General features: G+C 42.9%; 1 protein-coding gene across 2 annotated transcripts in view; it reads left to right on the top strand.

Annotated features, from left to right (window-relative positions):
- The first annotated feature begins 3454 nt into the window (after positions 1 to 3454).
- Positions 3455 to 20042, top strand: part of CS (citrate synthase) — a 26589-nt gene continuing 10001 nt past the window's right edge. Inside the window, exons 1-7 of one of the 2 annotated variants that reach the window (XM_046011216.1) lie at positions 3456 to 3669; positions 4847 to 4930; positions 16390 to 16440; positions 16989 to 17096; positions 18187 to 18252; positions 18831 to 18962; positions 19216 to 19404. In XM_046011216.1, coding sequence (XP_045867172.1) covers positions 17094 to 17096; positions 18187 to 18252; positions 18831 to 18962; positions 19216 to 19404 — 390 coding nt within the window. In that variant the 5' untranslated portion in view covers positions 3456 to 3669; positions 4847 to 4930; positions 16390 to 16440; positions 16989 to 17093. Of the gene's footprint in view, positions 3670 to 4846; positions 4931 to 16389; positions 16441 to 16988; positions 17097 to 18186; positions 18253 to 18830; positions 18963 to 19215; positions 19405 to 20042 lie in introns of both variants that reach the window. The other variant, XM_046011215.1, reaches the window with a different exon arrangement.

The raw sequence follows: 20042 nt of genomic DNA, 5'->3' as shown, positions 1-20042 counted from the left end.
GCGTCTGTCTTCGGCTCAGATCATGATCCCAGGGTCCTGCGTTGAGCCCCACATCAGGCCCCTGCTCAGTGGGGAGCCTGCTTCTCCCTCTCTCCCTGTTCATGCTCTCTCTCCCTTTCAAATCACTCAAATAAATAAAATCTTTTAAAAATAAAAAAAAATAAGGTTTAGAGGGTTTTTATGCTATTAAAAAGGATTCAGAGCAGGGACAAGATTATCCTTTAAATAGAGGACACGGATGAATAGCAAGGGTAAAAGGACTAGTATATGGTGAATCCTCCTATAACAAGCACATACACCTTATTTAATCTTTGCAATTCTAAGAAATAGATGTTACTCCCATTTTACAGATGAAGAAACTAAGCTCAAAGGGATTGTGTCTTGGGGAGCCAAGACTTCAATCTTAGTGATCATCTTATCCCTGGGCCAGTGGTCTTTCTGCTACATTTCACTCCCTATAGTGGAGTCTCCATGTAGTCCCCAATGCCTGTGTACACTAGTACTTTTATTTGTTTGAAAACTACCTCCCAAGTTTGAACACATGCCCTCTGACTCTAATAATAGTGAAAAGGCATCATACCTCCTTCAGGCTATTTCTCCAGACTGATTATTCCTTGTAATAAGAAGCCCCTTCTACCCCTGGTCACTTTAGGTGCTGTTTGTCTTTCCTACCTGTATATATTCTGGGAGGGTCATGATTTATCATGTATTTTCAGGTATGAATGTACAAAAGTTTTATAGATAAGTAAGACTACAGTTCTTATTTTATAAAATACTTTATAGAACACACTGAGCTGGCATGCCCATGAGACAGTTAACAATGACTTAGAGTTGCAGCTGATAATTCACAGTCATCATATATACAGTACAGCTTAGTAGTTAAGATACAGCTTTAGGCCAGTTTCGAACTATGATCTTCAGCAGGATACTTTATCTAAACCTCGGTTTTCTGCTCCATAGAGATCCTATTATCTACATCCCTTAGAGTTGTTGTTGTGAGAATTAATTAAGATAAGGCGTGTACCACATTTAGATAGTACGTAGAAATTGTAAGTATTCAATATTTAAGGTATTACCCGTTAAATACAGGAGACTGACTGAAGTAGGCAGTTTCAGTTGAAGTTTAGACTGCATATTCCCACTTACCCTTAGCCACCAGGGGGCACCATTGCCCTTGTCCATTTTAAAAAGAGGTCCTGCCAAGGTCAAGATGACCTCAATTGTCAGCCTTCTCTGCATTGCCCCTCTCCTCGGGCACTTAGGTGTATTTGGACCTAAAGCTCATTTGGCTGCTTTAGTTGTGCCAATCCTGCCTTAACTTTCTTCTCTCCTCCCCGGGTCCCACTCACATTTAGAAACTGATGCTAAGCTAGATTCTGGGAGGTAGAATTTAGTCCTACTCATCCCTGAGCTTTCCCACGGGCTTTATGTTAGTGGATGTCTGGACTAAACAACTTCAAAACAAGTCCATAAAGCCTTTGTAACACTAGGCTCCAAGACATGGTGTCAAGAGGCTTAGAGCATTGCTGTTTCCCACCCTCCCTCCAATCATTAGAGCTCCAAAGTAGGTTAGCCTTAAAGTCACTCAATGATTATCTCTTTGGGGTAGGGACAGGGGTGGGGGGGACACCTGTCTGGTTCACTAGGTAAAGTGAGACTCTTGATCTCGGGGTTCTGAGTTCGAGCCCCACGTTGGGCGTATATATTACTTAAAAATAAAATCTCTAATGATAATAAATAGAGTAACAATTATTATTATTATCCCTTTGGTAACCTCACCCTGAGAATGCCTCCTGTCTTTTCGGGGCACTGGAGTTCAAGCTTCTGGTCAGCTGGTTAGTCTCTGTGGATGATTAACCAGAGAGCAGAAACCAGGTCAGACTATTCTAGGGTTAGGAGGAAATACTCTGTGAGATGCTAAATTGGGAGCAAATATTGATCAGTGGTGCTTTGAAGTCACTGAGAAGGTAGTTGAGGTCAGTGTTCCTTTGGGCTTCTGCTTGGCTTCTCTTTTTGAAGTTCTTTCCTAAGACCTACCTATCTGATCCCCAAGCCAAAGGAGTATTGGTTGGTAGGTGTGAAGCTAGGTCCAAGGTAACTTGCGAAGAGATAATGGTGGTTTTCCTTCTCTTTCCCCAACTCCAAAATATAAACTAGTTTCTTTATAAAGTAGGTCTATCTAAACCTGGTTAAATGGCACTGAGACTTCTGAATCTTATTACTACTATGTGAAGAGATAAAAGGACTGTTCACTTGGGGCCTGGATTATAGATAAGATGTCCGGGCCCTTGGGTCAGTTCTCTGCCCCTTGGTCGATGACAATGATATTCTTAGGCAGTAGAAAGGTTCTGAGATCTTTCTTGTCTAGCTAGAGGAGTTAGTCAAGAGTGATGTGGAAGGTCACTTTAGTACTGTGGTTCATTTAATGGTCTCTGGGAAGCATAGGATAAGGGTGTATAGAAGACAGACGAGTAAGAGAAGGGGTCCAGAGGCCCAGTGGGAGTGATCTGACAAAAAGAGAGGGTGCTTAATGCCTGATTTTGAATGTGGGGTAGTCTGCAGCTTTTGACCTTATGGCTAGATGGGTGGGCTGGCTGCATGGGTTCATGTGACTGGAATGGCAATGAGAATAATGCCCAGGACCTAGAGGTTCTGGCCTCTGATTGAAACCCACGTTTTGTTTTATTTTGTTTTTTTATGATTTTGTTTAAGTAATTTCTACACCCAAGATAGGGCTCCAACCGACAACCCCGATATCAATAGTGGCATGATCCACCGACTGAGCCAGCTAGGTGTCCTTAGAAGCCTTCATATTAAGGGGGCCACTTGTAAGACTTGGATTTCCCTACACTGGACGCCGAACTGACAGCCCATAAAAAGCACTGGACTCTCAGGCTCCTGCCTTTGCTTTCATTCTCCACATATTGGGGTCTCTTCGTACCTATAATACCATGGCCTCTGCTGACCTCAAATGGTCACCAGGCAGCCAACTCTGGCATCACAGCCTGTGTCCACGTGACGTTACCTCTATGGCCATTAATTCATTGACCAAAGATTCATCACGAAAGCGTGCCAATGGGTAGAAGGAGCAATAAATGATCAGTAGCTGTGATAGTATATTAAGGGATTGGCTTCCGAGGATCTTCTAAGGTCGGAGTCCTTGGGACCTTTTTCTCTCATATTCACCTCAGAACAAACCCCAAATGCATTAAAGGCAAGAAGGGAAGCCTAAGAAGGAAGTTAACTGACTTATCAGGCACATATTTAGTCACCTACACGACCCCCCCACCGCGCCCATCCCTAATTAGCCTAACCCAGGCGATCCAATCCTGCCCTCCACAACTGCTGTCAACGGCTCAGGTCCCGCCCCCACATACACCGGACCAATGGCCGAGCCCGAGACGAGTCCCCTGAGAGGGGCGGGAGCGAGTTCGGGCAGTGGGCGGGGCCTCACTGAGGACCCCGGGCTGGGCGCCGCCGCCGGTTTGTCTACTCTTTCCCTCTGCCACCTCCTTTCAACCTTGTCCACCCGTCCGCGCGGCCTTTGGTGCAGCGGCGGCAGCTCCCGTTCCTGCCGCAGCTCTTTCCCCTCCTTCCCTCCCCGCCAGATCCCCGAGTTCGCCCGTCATGGCTTTACTCACTGCGGCCGCCCGGCTCTTCGGAGCCAAGGTGAGCAACTATGGGAGGGAGCGCGCGGCCCCAGGGTGGGGCTGAGGCGACTGCAGGCCCTCCAGCGCGGGGTCTCCCTCCCCTACCCAGACGCACCCCCGCGAGCCTTAAAGGGGCCCTGCGTTTGGCTGGTCGCCAGCCCTCTGTGGGGCTCTCAGGTCCATGTGCTATGCTGGCCTTCTACGCCTAGGGGTGAAGAGAGCGCTGTCCGCCCCCGGCGTGCGGTCTTGGGCGGGTGGAGAGCTCGGACCCTACAGACAACCGCATGTCTAGGGTGGAAGAGCCCTGTAAAAAAAAGGAGCTGCCAGTGGGGAATATAGGTGTTCTGTTCCATTGGAGTTAGGGAAGAGGCCTTCTTGGAGGAGGGGGTGCGGGGTTAGGAGAAGTGGCAGTAGTGAACAGATGTGCTCACTGTCCCAGGGCCAGAGATGGAGCAGTGACTAATGTCGGTTTCTGCCTTGTAGAGAGGGCCTTGTCGGTTCCTAAACTACCCTTTTCCATTTCACCAACCCAATTTTTGAAGCTTTCAGTGACCAAGCTTTAGTAGTTCCTGCTAGTGGAGTGGGACTCAGGTCCTCTTTGTCCTTGGGACTCTTGCACTTACTCTTCATATAGGAGGAGCTTGGGTGGGGTGGAGCCCTTCTGTAAAACCTTCTGCATGGTTATCACAAATGATTGGAGAAAGAACCAGAAAGATTGTTCCTTCAAACTGCAGGCCAATTAAGTGAAGATACTGGGCAGGATATAGTACTGCTAAAGTCACATGACCAACCCTACTACTTGCTCACTCCGGTTTAGCTATTGCTTTTAAGTCTACCCAGGAGAGAGTCCTTTCATTCTTTGAGGCCCTAATTTATTTGAATTTTGTTTCCTTTGGATCATAGGAATCTTGTTGCAGGTAATGGTGCTTTAAATTTCAGATTGCCAGGACTTTTGTCTCTGGGTAACTTAGCTCTTTAAATAGAGAAACTGCTCCGTTAAGGGGGCAGTCCCAGTCCTCTCATCCAGTCCCACAAGTGACCTTGACTTCTGCAAAGAATTTATACTTTCTCTTCTGCAGATTAGAGCTGCCAGCCCCTGAAGGAAAGGAAAATCTTAGAATGGTTTTGCTCTGTGTTATATTGCATGGTTGGCAGAAAAGGTGAAGCCTGTAGAATTTACACTGGGGTTCTTCCAGGTACCCAGCAGCAAGGTGGAGGCTGATCATTTGGGAGACACTTGTCTTACTTGACTGTTGCTTCTTCTGCTGCCAGGGAACAGGGTAAGGAAGCCTCTTGGGAAATGAAGCAAGTTCTAGATAGTGTTTTGGCAGAATAGGGGACACGACACTATAATTAGCTCATTCCAGAGCTCCTAACCCAGACCAAATAGATAATCTAACTCTTCAGTGAATTAGAAAAAGCTTTTAGAATTTACCTTTTGAATTTACTTTATCTTTTAAGCCTCTGGGGAAGTCCAGAAAGCTTTTGGGGTGACTACATAATTGTAGAATCATTATTGTTTTGTTTATTTCACTGTTAGGAATGAACCTGAGGATCCCAGTGATCCCAAATCACTTGGAAGTGATTTGAAGGCTTTGACCCTTAAAACAGCAAAGCCCAAAAAATGCAGGAGTGGAAATTTCCTGAGTAGAATGACCAGGATACTAGGAAGCCTGTTCAGTTTGTCAGCATTGTTAGTACCTGCCTGTGTTTTCCAGATTAGCCTGCAGCTTAAGTGGTACTCAGTTTTACTTTTGCTGTTAAGGTAGGCTTTCAAAGGCAGAAATAAGTGGTTTTCTGATCTGGGAGAACTGATGCCTACCACTTTGATTCTCAAGGTCAGATATAGTTTCACTTTTCTCAGAAGACGTTTTTTTTAACCTTGCTAGGTGACACAAATGCCAGTCATTGTGTTCCACCTTATTTACTTTCAGGTAATTCAGTGAACACCTGAGTTGGAAAGAGATGAATTCAGAGCTTCCAGATTATTTGACTTATAATTTACCCAAGTGAACTTATACTTAGCAGTGACCTTAGTATCAGCTGTGGGTGCCTTAGCTTTGTAATGTATTACTTTTTCACATGTGATCTGGGTTTGGATTTGGGTTGGGAGTTAGAGTATGGCTACCAATTCACTTCTGGACTCTTAACCACCAGTGTGACTTAACAAATTCTAGTTACTTCCTGGACGATCGAGAATTGCTCTTCCAAGCTAGGATGTTCAGTGACTTTGAGAAAATCAAGACAAAAGTATTTTTACGTTATTTCTAGACCTTTTCAAGACACTTAAATGAATACCCATAATTCCTTTACAGTAGGCCTACACCACTGAGCATCTATATAAATCCTAGTCTGGGGGCGCCTGGGTGGCTCAGTGGGTTAAGCCTCTGCCTTCAGCTCAGGTCATGATCTCAGGGTCCTGGGATTGAGCCCCACATCGGGCTCCCTCTTCAGCGGGGAGCCTGCTTCTCCCTCTCCCTCTGCCTGCTGCTCTGCCTACTTCTCCACTCTGTCACTCTGTCAAATAAATAAATAAAAATATTAAAAAAAAAGAATCCTAGTCTGAGGGGCGCCTGGGTGGCTCAGTGGGTTAAGCCACTCACTGCCTTCAGCTCGGGTCATGATTTCAGGTCCTGGGATCGAGCCCCACATTGGGCTCTCTGCTAAGCAGGGAGCCTGCTTCCCCCTCTCTGTCTGCCTGCCTCTCTGCCTACTTGTGATCTCTCTGTCAAATAAATAAATAAAATCTTAAAAAAAAAAAATCCTAGTCTGAAATTGGGTTCAACAAAACTAAGTCAGTTTTTCTGTGAAATGTTAGTTAGGCTTACGGCTCAGAACTTTTATTTTTATTTTTTAAACATTTTTTAAAGTTTATTTATTTAAATAATCTCTACACCCAACATAGGGCTTGAACCCACAACCCCAAAATCAAGAGTCATATGCTCTTCTAACTAAGCCAGCCAGGCACCCTTTATAGCCTAGAACTTTTAAAGGCAAGTACCCAAATCTCTGTGCCTTAACCTTGATTATCAGCCTACTCAAAGTGATGTCATTTCCTTGGTGCTTACTAGGTGGGCTAAAGATTAAAAAATGGAAAGTAAAGCCTCCTCATGTGCTAATGGTGGGATGATTACATTTGTCCTTCCTAGTGGCCTTTAGATTGGTAACAGATGAATACATGGGTGTGAGGAAGCAGTGAGGTGAGCAGTGCTGAAGTAGATCATTAGAAGGGAAGGCTGGCATTTCTGTTTCTTAGAATCCAAGTGGGCAGAAGGCAGGAAGCCAGATGTGGTGGATCTCTCTAAAGCTACACCGTAATTTTTTTTGCCCTGTTTCAGTGCTTTATGCAATAGAGTTGAGTAGATCGTGAAGTTTGAAACAGTGAAGCAAAGCTAACAATGGGTTTCTGAGTATTTGACTGGCTTTCAGTTTTTCCCTCAACTGCCCAAATTTTTTTTTTTCCCCTTCAGATTTTGTTTTTAATCAATCTCTATGTGGGGCTCGAATTCATGACTCCAAGATCAAGAGTTGCACACCCTTGGCTGAGCCAGTGCTCCTGAACTGCCCAAATTCTTTAGGTTCCTGTATTTCTTTTTTTTTTTTTTTTAAGATTTTATTTATTAATTTGAGAGCGAGCAAGCATGAGAGAGCAGGGCGAGGGACAGGGAGAAGCAGACTCCTCGCTGAGCAAGGAGCCTGACGTGGGGCCTGATTTAGGGACTCCAGGATCATGACCTGAGCTGAAAGCAGATGCCCATTCTCCAGAGCCACCCAGGCACCCCTAGATCCCTGTATTTCTTTTAACACATTATCATTTTAAAAGTTTTTGGGGTGCCTGGGTGGCTCAGTTGTTTAATCACCTGATTCTTGATTTTGGCTCAGGTCATCATCTCAGGGTTATGAGATCAAGCCCCAAGTTGAGCTCTGTGCTGGCCATGGAGCCTGCTTGAGATTCTTTCTCATTTCTTCTGCCCCACTCCCACTAAAAAAAAAGAAATGAAAAATAATAAATAGGGGCACCTGGGTGGCTCAGTTGGTTGAGCATCTCCCTTGGGCTCAGGTCATGATCCTGGGATCCCGGGTTTGAGCCCTATGTTGGGCTCCATGCTCAGCGGGGAGTGTGCTTCTCCAACTCTGCCCTTCATCCCACTTGTGCTCTCTCTCACTCTCTGTCCCTGAAAGTTCTGTAAGTTCACAGTGGGCATCATCACGTGGGTTACTTGTTCGCATTGCATGTTCATGAATCCTGTCTTTAGATTCTTGTTCAGCAAAAGTGAGATGGGATCTGGAAACTTGGTTGTTGTTGTTGTTGTTTTTTTTTTTCAAGGACTTCTGTTGACTGATAATGCCTGGTGGTCCCCTTCTGTTGAGCCAGTAAAGCCACATGCAGGACTTTTTATTTGCAACTTTGAGAATGTATATATGAAATTTTTGAGTATTTGGGCTTTTTTTGTGATTATTTTTAAAATGGACTTCAAAAGTGACTATTTTAAGCAATAGTTCATTTAGGCTATTTTCTCTAGGTTTGTTTTCCTATGCCTTTTTTTCAAATGCCTTTAGAAAAGTTTCTTGGGATGCCTGGATGGCTCAGTCGGTTCATGTCCAACTCAGTTGCACGATCCCAGAGTCCTGGGATCAAGTCCTGCATCGGACTTCTTGCTCAGTGAAGAGCCTGCTTCTCTCTCTGCCTGCCACTCCCCCTGCTTGTGTGTGCTCTCTCTTTCTCTCTCTGATAAATAAAATCTTAGAAAGAAAGAAGGAAAGGGAAGTTTTCTGAACCAAAGTGTTAGGCACTAAAACTTGTTAAGTACTCCTGGTAGAAGTGAGAGCAGTTTCTAGTTCCCCAAAAACTAGTAGGACAGCAGATCCTGTACACTTTATTCAGTAGTATATATGTAATGTGTATAGAATAAGTAGATGTTCAGAAAATATTTGTTAAAGAATGGTAAGGATTTCTTTTTTTTTTTTTTTTTTTTTAGAATTTTACTTATTTATTCGACAGAGAGATAGCACAAGTAAGCAGAGCAGCAGGCAGAGGGAGAAGGAGAAGCAGACTCTCCGCTGAGCAGGGAGCCCGATGCGGGTCTCGATCCCAGGACGGGATCATGACCTGAGCCGAAGGCAGATGGTTAACCGACTGAGCCACCTAGGTGCCCCAAGGATTTCTATTGAAAGGAAAATTGGGACTCTTGATTCTTTTCTGAGGTCTTTGGTGGTCTTCCTTGGAGTAAATCTTTAGGGAAGAGTCTGTTAGAAAATGACAGTTATGTAGAATCATTAAGGAAATTACTGTGAGTATGAAGGGGGTCAAAGTATGAAATCTAAAGATTACTGTGCTCGGGCTATTAAGTGGGCTGACCAAGTAGTGCAGGCCGCCTTCCAGTATCACCATAGTGAAACATAGATGTTAAAAGGCTTTAGTTCTCTGACCTGGTTTTGGGGAGAGAGGAGCCTTTGTCCTATGTGTGTTCTTTTTCCCTTAATGCAAGTTGTTCCTTCTGTATTAGAAGCCTTTGCAGCACAAGATTTTTCCTGCCAGTTATTAGTGCATTATGTTTGCTTCATCAACTAAGCCAGTTCTGGCTTGGCAAGTTCTGATCTTTTTTTTTTGATGAAAGACAAGGGCTCTATTAAAATCAGGAGCATCTCTCTCAGGCTTCTAATGTTGGAGCTCTTAAATATGTTGCAGGACACATTCTAAATGTGCCTGGGATGGAGGATCAAAGAAAATTTGGCTCTTCCCCTTTGGAGTAAAGGTCCTAGGTGTGGATTACCTAGATGGTAATAGGGTGAGAGGGAAAGAACCACTTTTTAAAGTGCTTATTCAAATAGGATTCCTTTGTTCCTAGAATTTTAGGGCGGAGGGAGTAGTTTCAGATGATTTTTGGTGATTCGGCTAACACCTTATTCCAGAAATACCCTAAATTTTATAGGCAAGGCAAGTCTTTGGCATGGCAAAATTTCCTGCATATACTATTAGTCCTTTCTTCTCTTGGCCCTTTATGATAGTGGTTCTTTTAGTTATATTTTTCTCTTCTAGCACATTGGAGAACTACAGTGCATTTCCATTAATAATAACAAACTCACTAGGAGAGTTCTTGCAAGGGGTGGCAGTGTTTGAGGTTTGAAAAAGCCTCTTAGTGGTTATAATACCCCCACCCCCACCCTGCAGAGAATCCTGGCTGTCAGGCATGTGAGCCAGGCCCTTGTCTTTGGAAGCAGCTGTCTCCATCTCTCCTCATGAAGGAGCTGACCTATTGAATGAGGTGACTCCCTGATTCACCTGACAGCTCCCGTTCCAGTAGGGTGACTCTACACGTGGCGTGCTACCAGAAGGCAAAAGCCTAGTTGCCACACCTCGGAGTTAGGGGGAGGAGCTGGTAGGTGAAAGTTCAGGGATGACTCAGAAGTTTGTATCTGCCTGTCCTGTCAGCGAGTATAGTCTGAACGCCCTATACAAAGCTATTCAGCAGGTTTCTTTGGCAGCTAGGAGATAGAGAACTGAGATGTGTACCCTTAGGTAGAACAGTCCTCCAGTATCTCCTTTCCTAGTCGTCTGTTCTGCTGGGTAGTTAAATTTGTTTCCTTTCCTTGAGACTCCTCCCCTCTTGATTGGGAGGCCTTTAAGGCCCTTAAAAAGGAAATCAGGGCTTTATTTCCTGTTCTACAGGTAGAGGGAATTATCCATTTACCCCTTGCTCGAGTCTGACTGCCTCTTTCCTGGAATCCAACTACAGGAGAGGGTAGTGACACTCGACACCGTAGGTAATGGGCCAACACTTTTCTGACACACATATTTATTTTATTTCATTTCATTTTTTATTTTTTAAAGATTTTATCCATGTATTTGACAGAGAGAGAGCACAAGCAGGCAGAGGCAGGCAGAGGGAGAGAGAGAAGCAGGCTCTCCACTGAGCAGGGAGCCCGACGCGGGGCTCAATCCCAGGACCCCAGGATCGTAACCTGAGGCGAAGGCAGCCACCCAACCACCTAAGCCACCTAGGCCCCCCAGAGACACATATTTATTGGAACTTACTTATGTATAAGGCACTGTTCTAGGTGGTTTCATGCAGATGGTTTTGTACAGTCTACGTGTGTACCCCAGAATTGGCTTTATTACTATCAATTTAGAGGTGTGAAACCTAACACCTAGAAGTTAGGTCATATAGCCAAGATAACACAGCAAAGTAGTGACAGAACCTGGACTTAAGACTTGATCCTTAGTAATTGTACATCCTAGGGTCTACATTTTATCCTTCTGTTCCGTTCCTTAACATTTTAGACCATGTATGTATCTCAAACTTTATTGTTCATATAGATCACCTACTGAGCTTATTAAATTGCAGATTTGGATGCAGTAGGCCTGAGGTGAGGCCCAAGATTCTGCATGTCTGACAAGCTCCAGGTAATGCTAATGCTACCGGCTGGGCAGTCATATTTTAAAGATTTTTTTTTTTTTTTTTTAATTTATTTGACAGAGATCACAAGTAGGCAGAGAAGCAGGCTCCCTGGTGAGCAGAGAGCCTGATGTGGGGCTCGATCCCAGGACTCTGGGATCATGACCTGGGCCAAAGGCAAAGTCTTTAACCCACTGAGTCACTCAGGCTCCCCTAGACAGTCATATTTTAAATAGCAAGGCTTTTGAGTACCTTTACATATGTCCTTATTAGACTTTACATATGTCCTTATTAGATTTATCGGACTTTGAGCTAAGTAGCTTGAGTGTTATCCTAAATATGGAGAAGGAAAGGAAAACAATACAGTTTACCCTTGAGCAACATAGTTTGAACTGTGCTGGTCCACTTATACATGGCTTTTTTACAGTACAGTAAAATGTAAAATACTGCAAATATGTCTTTTTTCCTTACGATTTTCTTAGTAACATTTTCTCTAGCTTTTTTGTAAGAATACAGTATATAATATATGTAACATACAAGATAGGTACGAATAGACTTTATATTATCAATAAAGCTTCTCAACAGTAGGCTATTAGTAGTTAAATTTTGGGAGAATCAAGAGTTACCCAGATTTTTGACTGCACGGGGGCGGGGGGAGTCTGTATCCCTAATTCCTGTATTGTTCAAGAATTAACTGTAGTTAGTTGTTTTGCTTTGGATGTCTGTTATTTCGTAATGGAGCTGTAGCTAAAACCCAGGTTTCCTTTCCAAATTCCAAGTTATGTGCTCTGTCTTCTACATCATTAGGTAAAATTGTTCTAACTTGAATATTTCCTATTCTACCCTTTTGAGAGGCTAAATCGATGAATTGCTGCCTTTAAAATCCTTTTAATTTCTTTAGTTTTCTTTCCAGTGCAGGGTTAGCTAAAAATATGACTAATCCTGATGCTGAAGGGTGTGAGAAAATTGCCATACTGTTTAATTTTATAATTATTTTATAACAAATGCAGAATATTTGCTTTAGGCCAGATGTAATTTTTTTTTTTTTTTAAGATTTTATTTATTTGACAGACAGAAATCACAGGTAGGCAGAGAGGCAGGCAGAGAGAGAGGGGGAAGCAGGGCCACCCAGGTGCCCCTAGGCAAGATGTCATTTTATTTTATTTTATTTTAAATATTTTATTTATTTGACAGAGAGAAATCACAACTAGGCAGAGAGGCAGGCAGAGAGAGAGGAGGAAGCAGGCTCCCCGTGGAGCAGAGAGCCCGATGCGGGGCTCGATCCCAGGACCCTGAGATCATGACCTGAGCCGAAGGCAGAGGCTTTAACCCACTGAGCCACCCAGGCGCCCAAGATGTCATTTTAAATGCTTTTTAAGTGTTGACTTAATTAATCCTCACAGCAATCCTTTGAAATAGGTACTATTATTCTTCCCATTTTATAGATAAGGAAATCGAGGCATAGAAACATTAAATAACTTGGCTGGAATCACACAGGTGATAAGTGGCAAAAAAGGGCTTCAGAAATAGAATATACTAGGGGTGCCTGGGTGGCTCAGTGGGTTAAAGCCTCTGCCTTTAGTTCGGGTTATGATCCCTGAGTCCTGGGATTGAGCCCCACCTTGGGCTCTCTGCTCTGCAGGGAGCCTGCTTCCCTTCCTCTCTCTCTGCCTGCCTCTCTGCCTACTTGTGATCTCTGTCTGTCAAATAAATAAATAAAATCTTAAAAAAAAAAGAAATAGAATATACTAGCTTTATTCTATAGTTACATAGTCACGCTATCCACAAACTAGTGTTGCTTTGCAAATTGGAGTTCTGGCTAAGAAGTGCTGCAGATGGAAATCAGGAACAGTTGAGATCAGCCCTCTAAGTTACTCCTGAAGCTCCTCACATGAAATGGCAAAGACACTCCGTATAAATAAAGGTAATGAAGAGTTCACTGATATTGGAAGTGGGGTGATAGTTTAGTTCTCAGTTTCTCTTCCTATGCATTCTCCTAAAGTAGCATTCATATAAATAGATCTGAGAAATGAATATAACAAAACAGCAGTCATGACCCATCTGATTCCTTTGAATAGTGTCTCATCTCACAGCCTTTAAGTGATCTGCCTTCCTTTTCTTTCTGACTTCCTCTTTTTTTGTTTTTTGTTTGTTTTATCTTGAAGTAAAAGAAGAGGGCAGCTCATTAATTCTAGCAGTTCTCCCACAAGGAGGAAAGAAACTGTTTTTGTTCTGTTTTATGTTCATATTCGTGGAAGAAAGGACTTCAGCCTGAGGGAATTCCATTTTCCTCTTTTTTTTTCCCTAAGATTTTATTTATTTGAGAGAGCATGAGCAGGGGACAGCGTCAGAGGGAGAAGGAAAAGCAGATTTCCTGCTGAGTGCAAAGCCCAGTGTGGGGCTCGATCCCAGAACCCTGAGATCGTGACCTGAGCTGAAGTCAGATGCTTACCTGAGTGAGCCATCCAGGCGCCCCTCCATTTTCATCTTAATTAAGATGTGGACAGTCACTCTTTGTTAACCTTAGATAGGTTTTTTTTTCCACCCCTAAGATTTAACCTTAAAATACAGCCAGCCAGCCATTGTAGAAACTTTTTTTTTAAGATTTTTTTTTTTTTTTACTTTTTTCCCCAAGATTTTATTTATTTATTCGACAGAGAGAGCATTAAGCAGGGAGCAGCAGAGGGAGAGGGAGAAGCAGGCTCCCCAAGGAGCAGGGAGCCCGACGCAGGACTCAATCCTAGGACCCTGGGATCAGGACTCAAGCTGAAGGCAGATGCCTAACCAATTGAGCCACGCCAGGCGTCCCTAAATATTTTTTTTTTTTTAAGATTTTATTTATTTATATGACAGAGAGAGAGAGATAGCGAGAGCAGGAACATAAGCAGGGGGAGTGGGAGAGGGATAGCAGGCTTCCCACTGAGCAGGGAGTCCAATGTGGGGCTTGATCCCAGGACTCTGGGATCATGACCTGAGCCAAAGGCAGATGTTTTACCATCTGAGCCACCCAGGCGCCCCAAAGATTTTACTTTTAAGTAATCTCTACAGCCAACATGGGGCAGAACTCAAATCCCCAGATCAAGAGTTAGATGCTCTACCAATTGAGCCAGCACGGTACCCCTGCCATTATAGAAACTTAAAGATGATTTAAAAGTGGAAAAATTATTTATGAAGAGATTTTAACATCCTTCTTCTCTAAGATGATATGTGCTCCTGTAGCCTTTTTAGAACCAAACCTCCACACCAACCAACCACCCACAGTTGAAAGGTCTGCTGCAGGGCTGATGTAGTTAGTCTCTGGGAGGTGGCCCTTCTATAACAGGGGAACTGTGGGATCACAGAGCATGGAATAGAACTTACTCTCATGTTTTCTCTTGTTCACTTTTTGGTGACTAGTAAGAAAAGGTAAAATTATTTCTTAGGTGCTAGGTCAAATTCCCCTTTGCCCCATGTAGGGTGAAGAGACTAAAGGCCTGTTTGTGCCACCTACTTTTGCTCAGATGGTCCTCAGTGAACCAGAAGAGACTCTTTAGGAAGTTAATGAAAGAAGTTAAAGACAGTCCTGGTTAACAGAGCTGAGGCAGCCCCCTTCCCTTTAGGGGCATAGTAACTTAACCTCGTACTCTCTGAATTTAGTGTTGAATTCGTTTTTTTTTTTTTTAATTGTTTAATTTTTTTAATCTTATTAGTGTTTGAAGATTTTATTTATTTTAGAGGGAGGCTGTGTGTCTCTGTGCATTTGGGAAATGGGAGTGGGGCAGAGGGTGAGATAGAATCTCAAGTAGTCTCCACACTCTTGATTTTGGCTCAGGTCATGATCTCAGGGTGGTGGGATCAAGCCCCAGTTGGCTCTGTACTTGGTGCAGAATCTGCTTAAGATTCTCTCTCCCTCACTCTTTTCCCCTCCCCCTTCTCTAAAAAAACAACAACAAAAAAAAACCCCACAGCTTTTCTGAAGGATCTTTTCCCTTTTCAGCTCTCCCTGATGCCCCAACAGAAAGTGGAATACTAAATTCTAAAAAATCTCCAGCCTTACTGAATACTGAACTCTCACCTTAGGCGTGTGGTGTTTTAGAACTTACACATTACTACGGCTTCAAATGATTTTCAGCACAATCAAACAACAGTGCAGTAGTTACTACAAGAAAAGGTGTATCCGGCCTTTTGGCAAAAAGAAGAAAGGTTTGATCTTGCTCCTGGATTAGTTTGTCTGTGTATATAATCTTTTTTAGTTTGTAAAGTGCTTTCACAATATTGTAATTTAATTATCACAAGACAACCTGTGAGATATATGGTGGGTATTTAACACCAGTTTTATAGATGAGAAAACTGAGGCTTAGTTTGACTGTTTCATTTTATCTTCAAAATAATCTTGTGCAGAAAAGTTAATCTTGTCAAACTTTATAGCTGGTTAGTAGTGTATTTGGTTGTCTTTTTCAAAGGCAGTGTTGAACTTTCTGTTGCAACTCAGCAGTCTTCTCATAGAAAGTAACTTTTCTTTTGGGGGGAAAAAAACCCTATCTCTAAACAGAAAACATAGGTTAGCTACACTATTCATCTTTGTAGTGAAGAATAGCCTTGAATCTCAGACCTGTCTTTACGGTTCTGAAGTATATCTTTAAAAATTCCTTTAGTACAGTTGTGTCAGTGATAAACTCAGCTTTTGTTTCTCTGAAATGTCTTTTTTTCGCCCTCTTTTGAGACTTTTTCCTTACCTGGATATACAGCTTTAGCTTAATTATTTTCTCTCAGCACTTGAAAGGTAATTTTCTAGTTTTCTAGTTTCCCAATGCTGTATGAGTGGTCTGTCCATTGTTACATTATAGGTATTCTGTTTTCTCTGTGCATTTTCCAGAAACCTGTGAAAGGCAGCCTCTGCCTGTGGGCTGTCCTAGACTGGAGGTCATTGAAGTGCTGCCAAAAGACTAGATGCAGGAGAGGTCTTACCAGCAGGGTGAGGTAGTTGATCAATTTCCTCATTTGCTTTTCTGAGGCCTACTCAGAACAATTGACAGCTAGATTGGGATGGCCTGGGTACTCCCAACAATTGTCCCTCTGACCTTTTCTGTGCCTAAAAAAGCCCAGGCAGAAACCCAGATGATGGGAAGGAGCCTCTCCTCAGGGAATGCTATTAAAGCTATGGATGCAAGACACAGAGTTAGGTCTGCTATTGCTCCAGACTGGGAACTCCTTCAAAGCTGTTCAGGGCCTTTCACAGCTCTTTTTTTATGTTAGATTGTCCTTGGAAGCTAAGATGAAAAGAGATGAGTCACTAAAACTCCTTTTTAATATTATAGGAGGGAAGAGTAACTGTTGCATAAGGTTTTGTGTTCTCTCTGCAGAATGCATCTTGTCTTGTTCTTGCTGCTCGGCATGCCAGCGCTTCCCCTACGGTAAGGTTTGGAAAGGAGAATCACTGAGGCAATCTGATCCTGGGATTGTGGGGGTGGGGAGCAGCGGTTGGTTACCACCTAGCCTCTCATCATAATCCTAAATAACTCTAAGAGGTGTCCGTTGTTATTGTTGTTATAAACTATTAGTATTATTACTATTTTAAGAAATAATTCAGTAGTTTAGTGAAATGGAAATATCAAATAATTTTGCCTAATTTTTTAAGTTGTAAAATATGCATAACAGGAAATTTTCCATTTTAACATGTACAGTTTAGTGACAGTAAGTACAGTCACGTTATTGTACAACTGTCACCACTATCCATCTCCAGAACTTTTCATCTTCCCAAATTGAGGTAGCCATTAAATAATAAGCTCTCCATTCCCCTCCCTGTCTAATTCTTTTACCTTCATCTGTGCAGAGTAGTTGACCAGATTTCTCTGGCAGATTGAGAAAGCCAGATTTTAAAAGCAGTCTTAATGTACCTACTTTGTAGGAAAAATCTAACCAACATTTTGATCATCTATTTCTTCTCTATTTCTATTTTTAGAATTTGAAAGATATATTGGCTGACCTGATACCTAAGGAGCAGGCCAGAATAAAGACCTTCAGGCAGCAACATGGCAAGACGGTAGTGGGCCAGATCACTGTGGACATGGTAAAGATTATGGGGTTTTGGCTGGAAAAAGTAGCTCTGTAATGTGCCTCAACAAAAAAATACCATTCTCTTCTCTGACTATTCAGAAGCATCCAAGCATCCTGTCCCATATATGGAAATGTTGGCACTTATGATGTTCGTTAGAAATTAGACTGTTCTTTTCTGTAAATTTAATAGCTGAGCCTAACCTAATTTATCTGTGGGAGGGATGAATAAAGTTTCTAATTCTTCTTCCCAACCCCTCAGCTTTTGGGGCCAGGACTATTAGAATTAATGCTGATCATGCATTTATACCACAGCTCTAGCAGACCAATTAGAACAGTTTTAGGACGGCTTCTTCTCCAGCCCGAAGAGTCTGAGCAGCTCAGATGATGATTCCACAGCAGTGTTTAGCCTGTGGTCCCTATCTCCTTTCCCTGTTATAGATCCCGTTTTTGTTTTTGTTTTTTTTCTCTTAAGATTTTACTTACTTATTGGACAGAAAGCACAAGCAGAGGAGTGGGGCAGGCTCCCCGCTGAGCAGAGATTCCCAAAGTGGAGCTCAATCCCAGGGCTCTGGGACCATGACTTGAGCCTAAGGCAAATGCTTAACCTTAAGTCTGAGCCACCCAAGTGCTCCTAAGATCCCATTCTGTTGACTTTGGTTGGTGGGAATGAGAGGTAAGACTGGATAGTTAAATAAAGATAATGATTTTTCAGCTTAAACTTTTTTTTTTTTTAATATTTTATCTATTTGACAGAGAGAAATCACAACTAGGCAGAGAGGCAGGCAGAGAGAGAGGAGGAAGCAGGCTCCCTGTGGAGCAGAGAGCCCGATGTGGGGCTCGATCCCAGGACCCTGGGATCATGACCCGAGCCGAAGGCAGAGGCTTTAACCCACTGAGCCACCCAGGTGCCCCTCAGCTTAAACTTTTTATTTCCAATGTTAGTGGTCTTCCTTGCAAAGTTTTTAGTTAACTCCTCAGAAATCTTTCCAAAATGAATTGTTGCAAGTCAGAGAATACATTGCATCTCTCAGATCCCGTGAAACATTAAGAAGCTCTAGCCTGAGTTATCCTGACTACTGGTTATGTCCTGTCTTTTTCTTTAGATGTACGGTGGCATGAGAGGCATGAAGGGATTAGTATACGAAACATCAGTTCTTGATCCTGATGAGGTAAGAGAGACCCTTCTGTCAACACTAATAATCACTGAGTTTACTGACTGTTTGCACACCCTGGATTAGACTGGTGAGGGTAAGGAAAACAAAGCATCTGCCTTCATGTTTTGGAAAATGGAAAATAGGTACATACGGAATAACTGAAGAATAAGTCTACTTTTTCAGTATATCAATGAGTAAAACTAAAAGTACCAAACAGAACTAAGTCATGTGAAGATTTAAGCTTTTATTCACTTTTTTTTTTTAAAGATTTTATTTATTTATTTGACAGACAGAGATCACAAGTAGGCAGAGAGGCAGGCAGAGAGAGAGGAGGAAGCAGGCTCCCCGCTGAGCAGAGATCCCAATGTGGGGCTCGATCCCAGGACCCTGGGATCATGACCTGAGCCGAAGGCAGAGACTTTAACCCACTGAGCCTCCTAGGCGCCCCGAAGATTTGAGCTTTTAAAAACAATTTTTTTTAAGCTTTAGAAATTCTAACTTGTTGAAAGGTCTGATAAGAGTGAGAGTAGTCAATTATGTGACTTCTAGGCTGATAAATTTAAGATTTGCACCTCTTACTCTTCTCTCTCAAGGGCATCCGTTTCCGAGGCTACAGTATCCCTGAATGCCAGAAACTGCTGCCCAAGGCTAAAGGAGGTGAAGAACCACTGCCGGAGGGCTTATTTTGGTTGCTGGTAACTGGACAAATCCCAACAGAGGAACAGGTAAAGCAGAAAGCTATTGGCCCTTCTCATTCTCTTCCTCTTTTGCCTTTCTCTAATCTCAGACACTTAATTCTGATCTGGCTCTGGGTGGTGGTTTATAGGGATGTGTAGTGAGGGGAAAGAATCACAGCAGAGTTCTGCTGTATAAGTGGACTGGGTTGAATTCTCTTGGACTTTCTTTACTCAGATGTCACTGTCTTTTTCTCTTCTTTTCCTTTGCCTAGTGTTCTGAGCAATGTCTCCCTTTCCACAGGTGTCTTGGCTCTCAAAAGAGTGGGCAAAGAGGGCAGCTCTACCTTCCCATGTGGTCACCATGCTGGACAACTTCCCCACCAATCTACACCCCATGTCTCAGCTCAGTGCAGCTATTACAGCCCTCAACAGTGAAAGTAACTTTGCCCGAGCATACGCAGAGGGTATCAACCGAACCAAGTACTGGGAGGTAGGAAATTTTGATGGCAATGATTGATGTGTGGTGGAGATTCAAAGAACTTGAGTGTGAAGAAAGAAAAAGGAATGTAGAATCTTTAGGAGAACTACTTCTCTGAGTTATGCCAGAAGCTCATTTAACACATTTTTATTTTAGGCTTGCTTTCTTTCAGTCCTTAGGATTACACAGATGAATAGAATATGCTTTCTATCACCAAGTTATTGATTTGGTTAGGGTGATATACGTGTAAAAAATTACAATTCAGTAATCTTACTGTAATAGAGATATTACACAGGGCTGTTGGAACATGGGAAAGGATGTAACTTAACTGGAGGGTCCCTGAGGAAGATTTCGCAGAGCAATCTCACCCTAGTCCCCAAAAGTCCCTTCTTCTTCAAATAAGGAGAACCTTGAGAACGTTAGGTGAATGGCACTAAGGCAGTTCTAGAGTCTAGGAGGACTAATGCCAATCAGCCAGTATTCTGTACTGTCCCATTCAAGATACTTCTCAGGAGCAGAAGGATGGTTAGTATCCTGGAAGTGGGATCCAGACACAATGAGCTTTGTTTTCTGAAAATGAAATGTGATTTTAATAGTTTGAATTGGTCTGAGTATGTGAAGACTATTGTGCCTTGTCCCAATGCATAGTA

Source organism: Meles meles, chromosome 7, assembly GCF_922984935.1.
Source record: "Meles meles chromosome 7, mMelMel3.1 paternal haplotype, whole genome shotgun sequence".
Classification (NCBI taxonomy): domain Eukaryota; kingdom Metazoa; phylum Chordata; class Mammalia; order Carnivora; family Mustelidae; genus Meles; species Meles meles.
The sequence above is the reverse complement of the archived record's forward strand: the minus strand, read 5'-3'. Positions and strand labels throughout refer to the sequence as shown.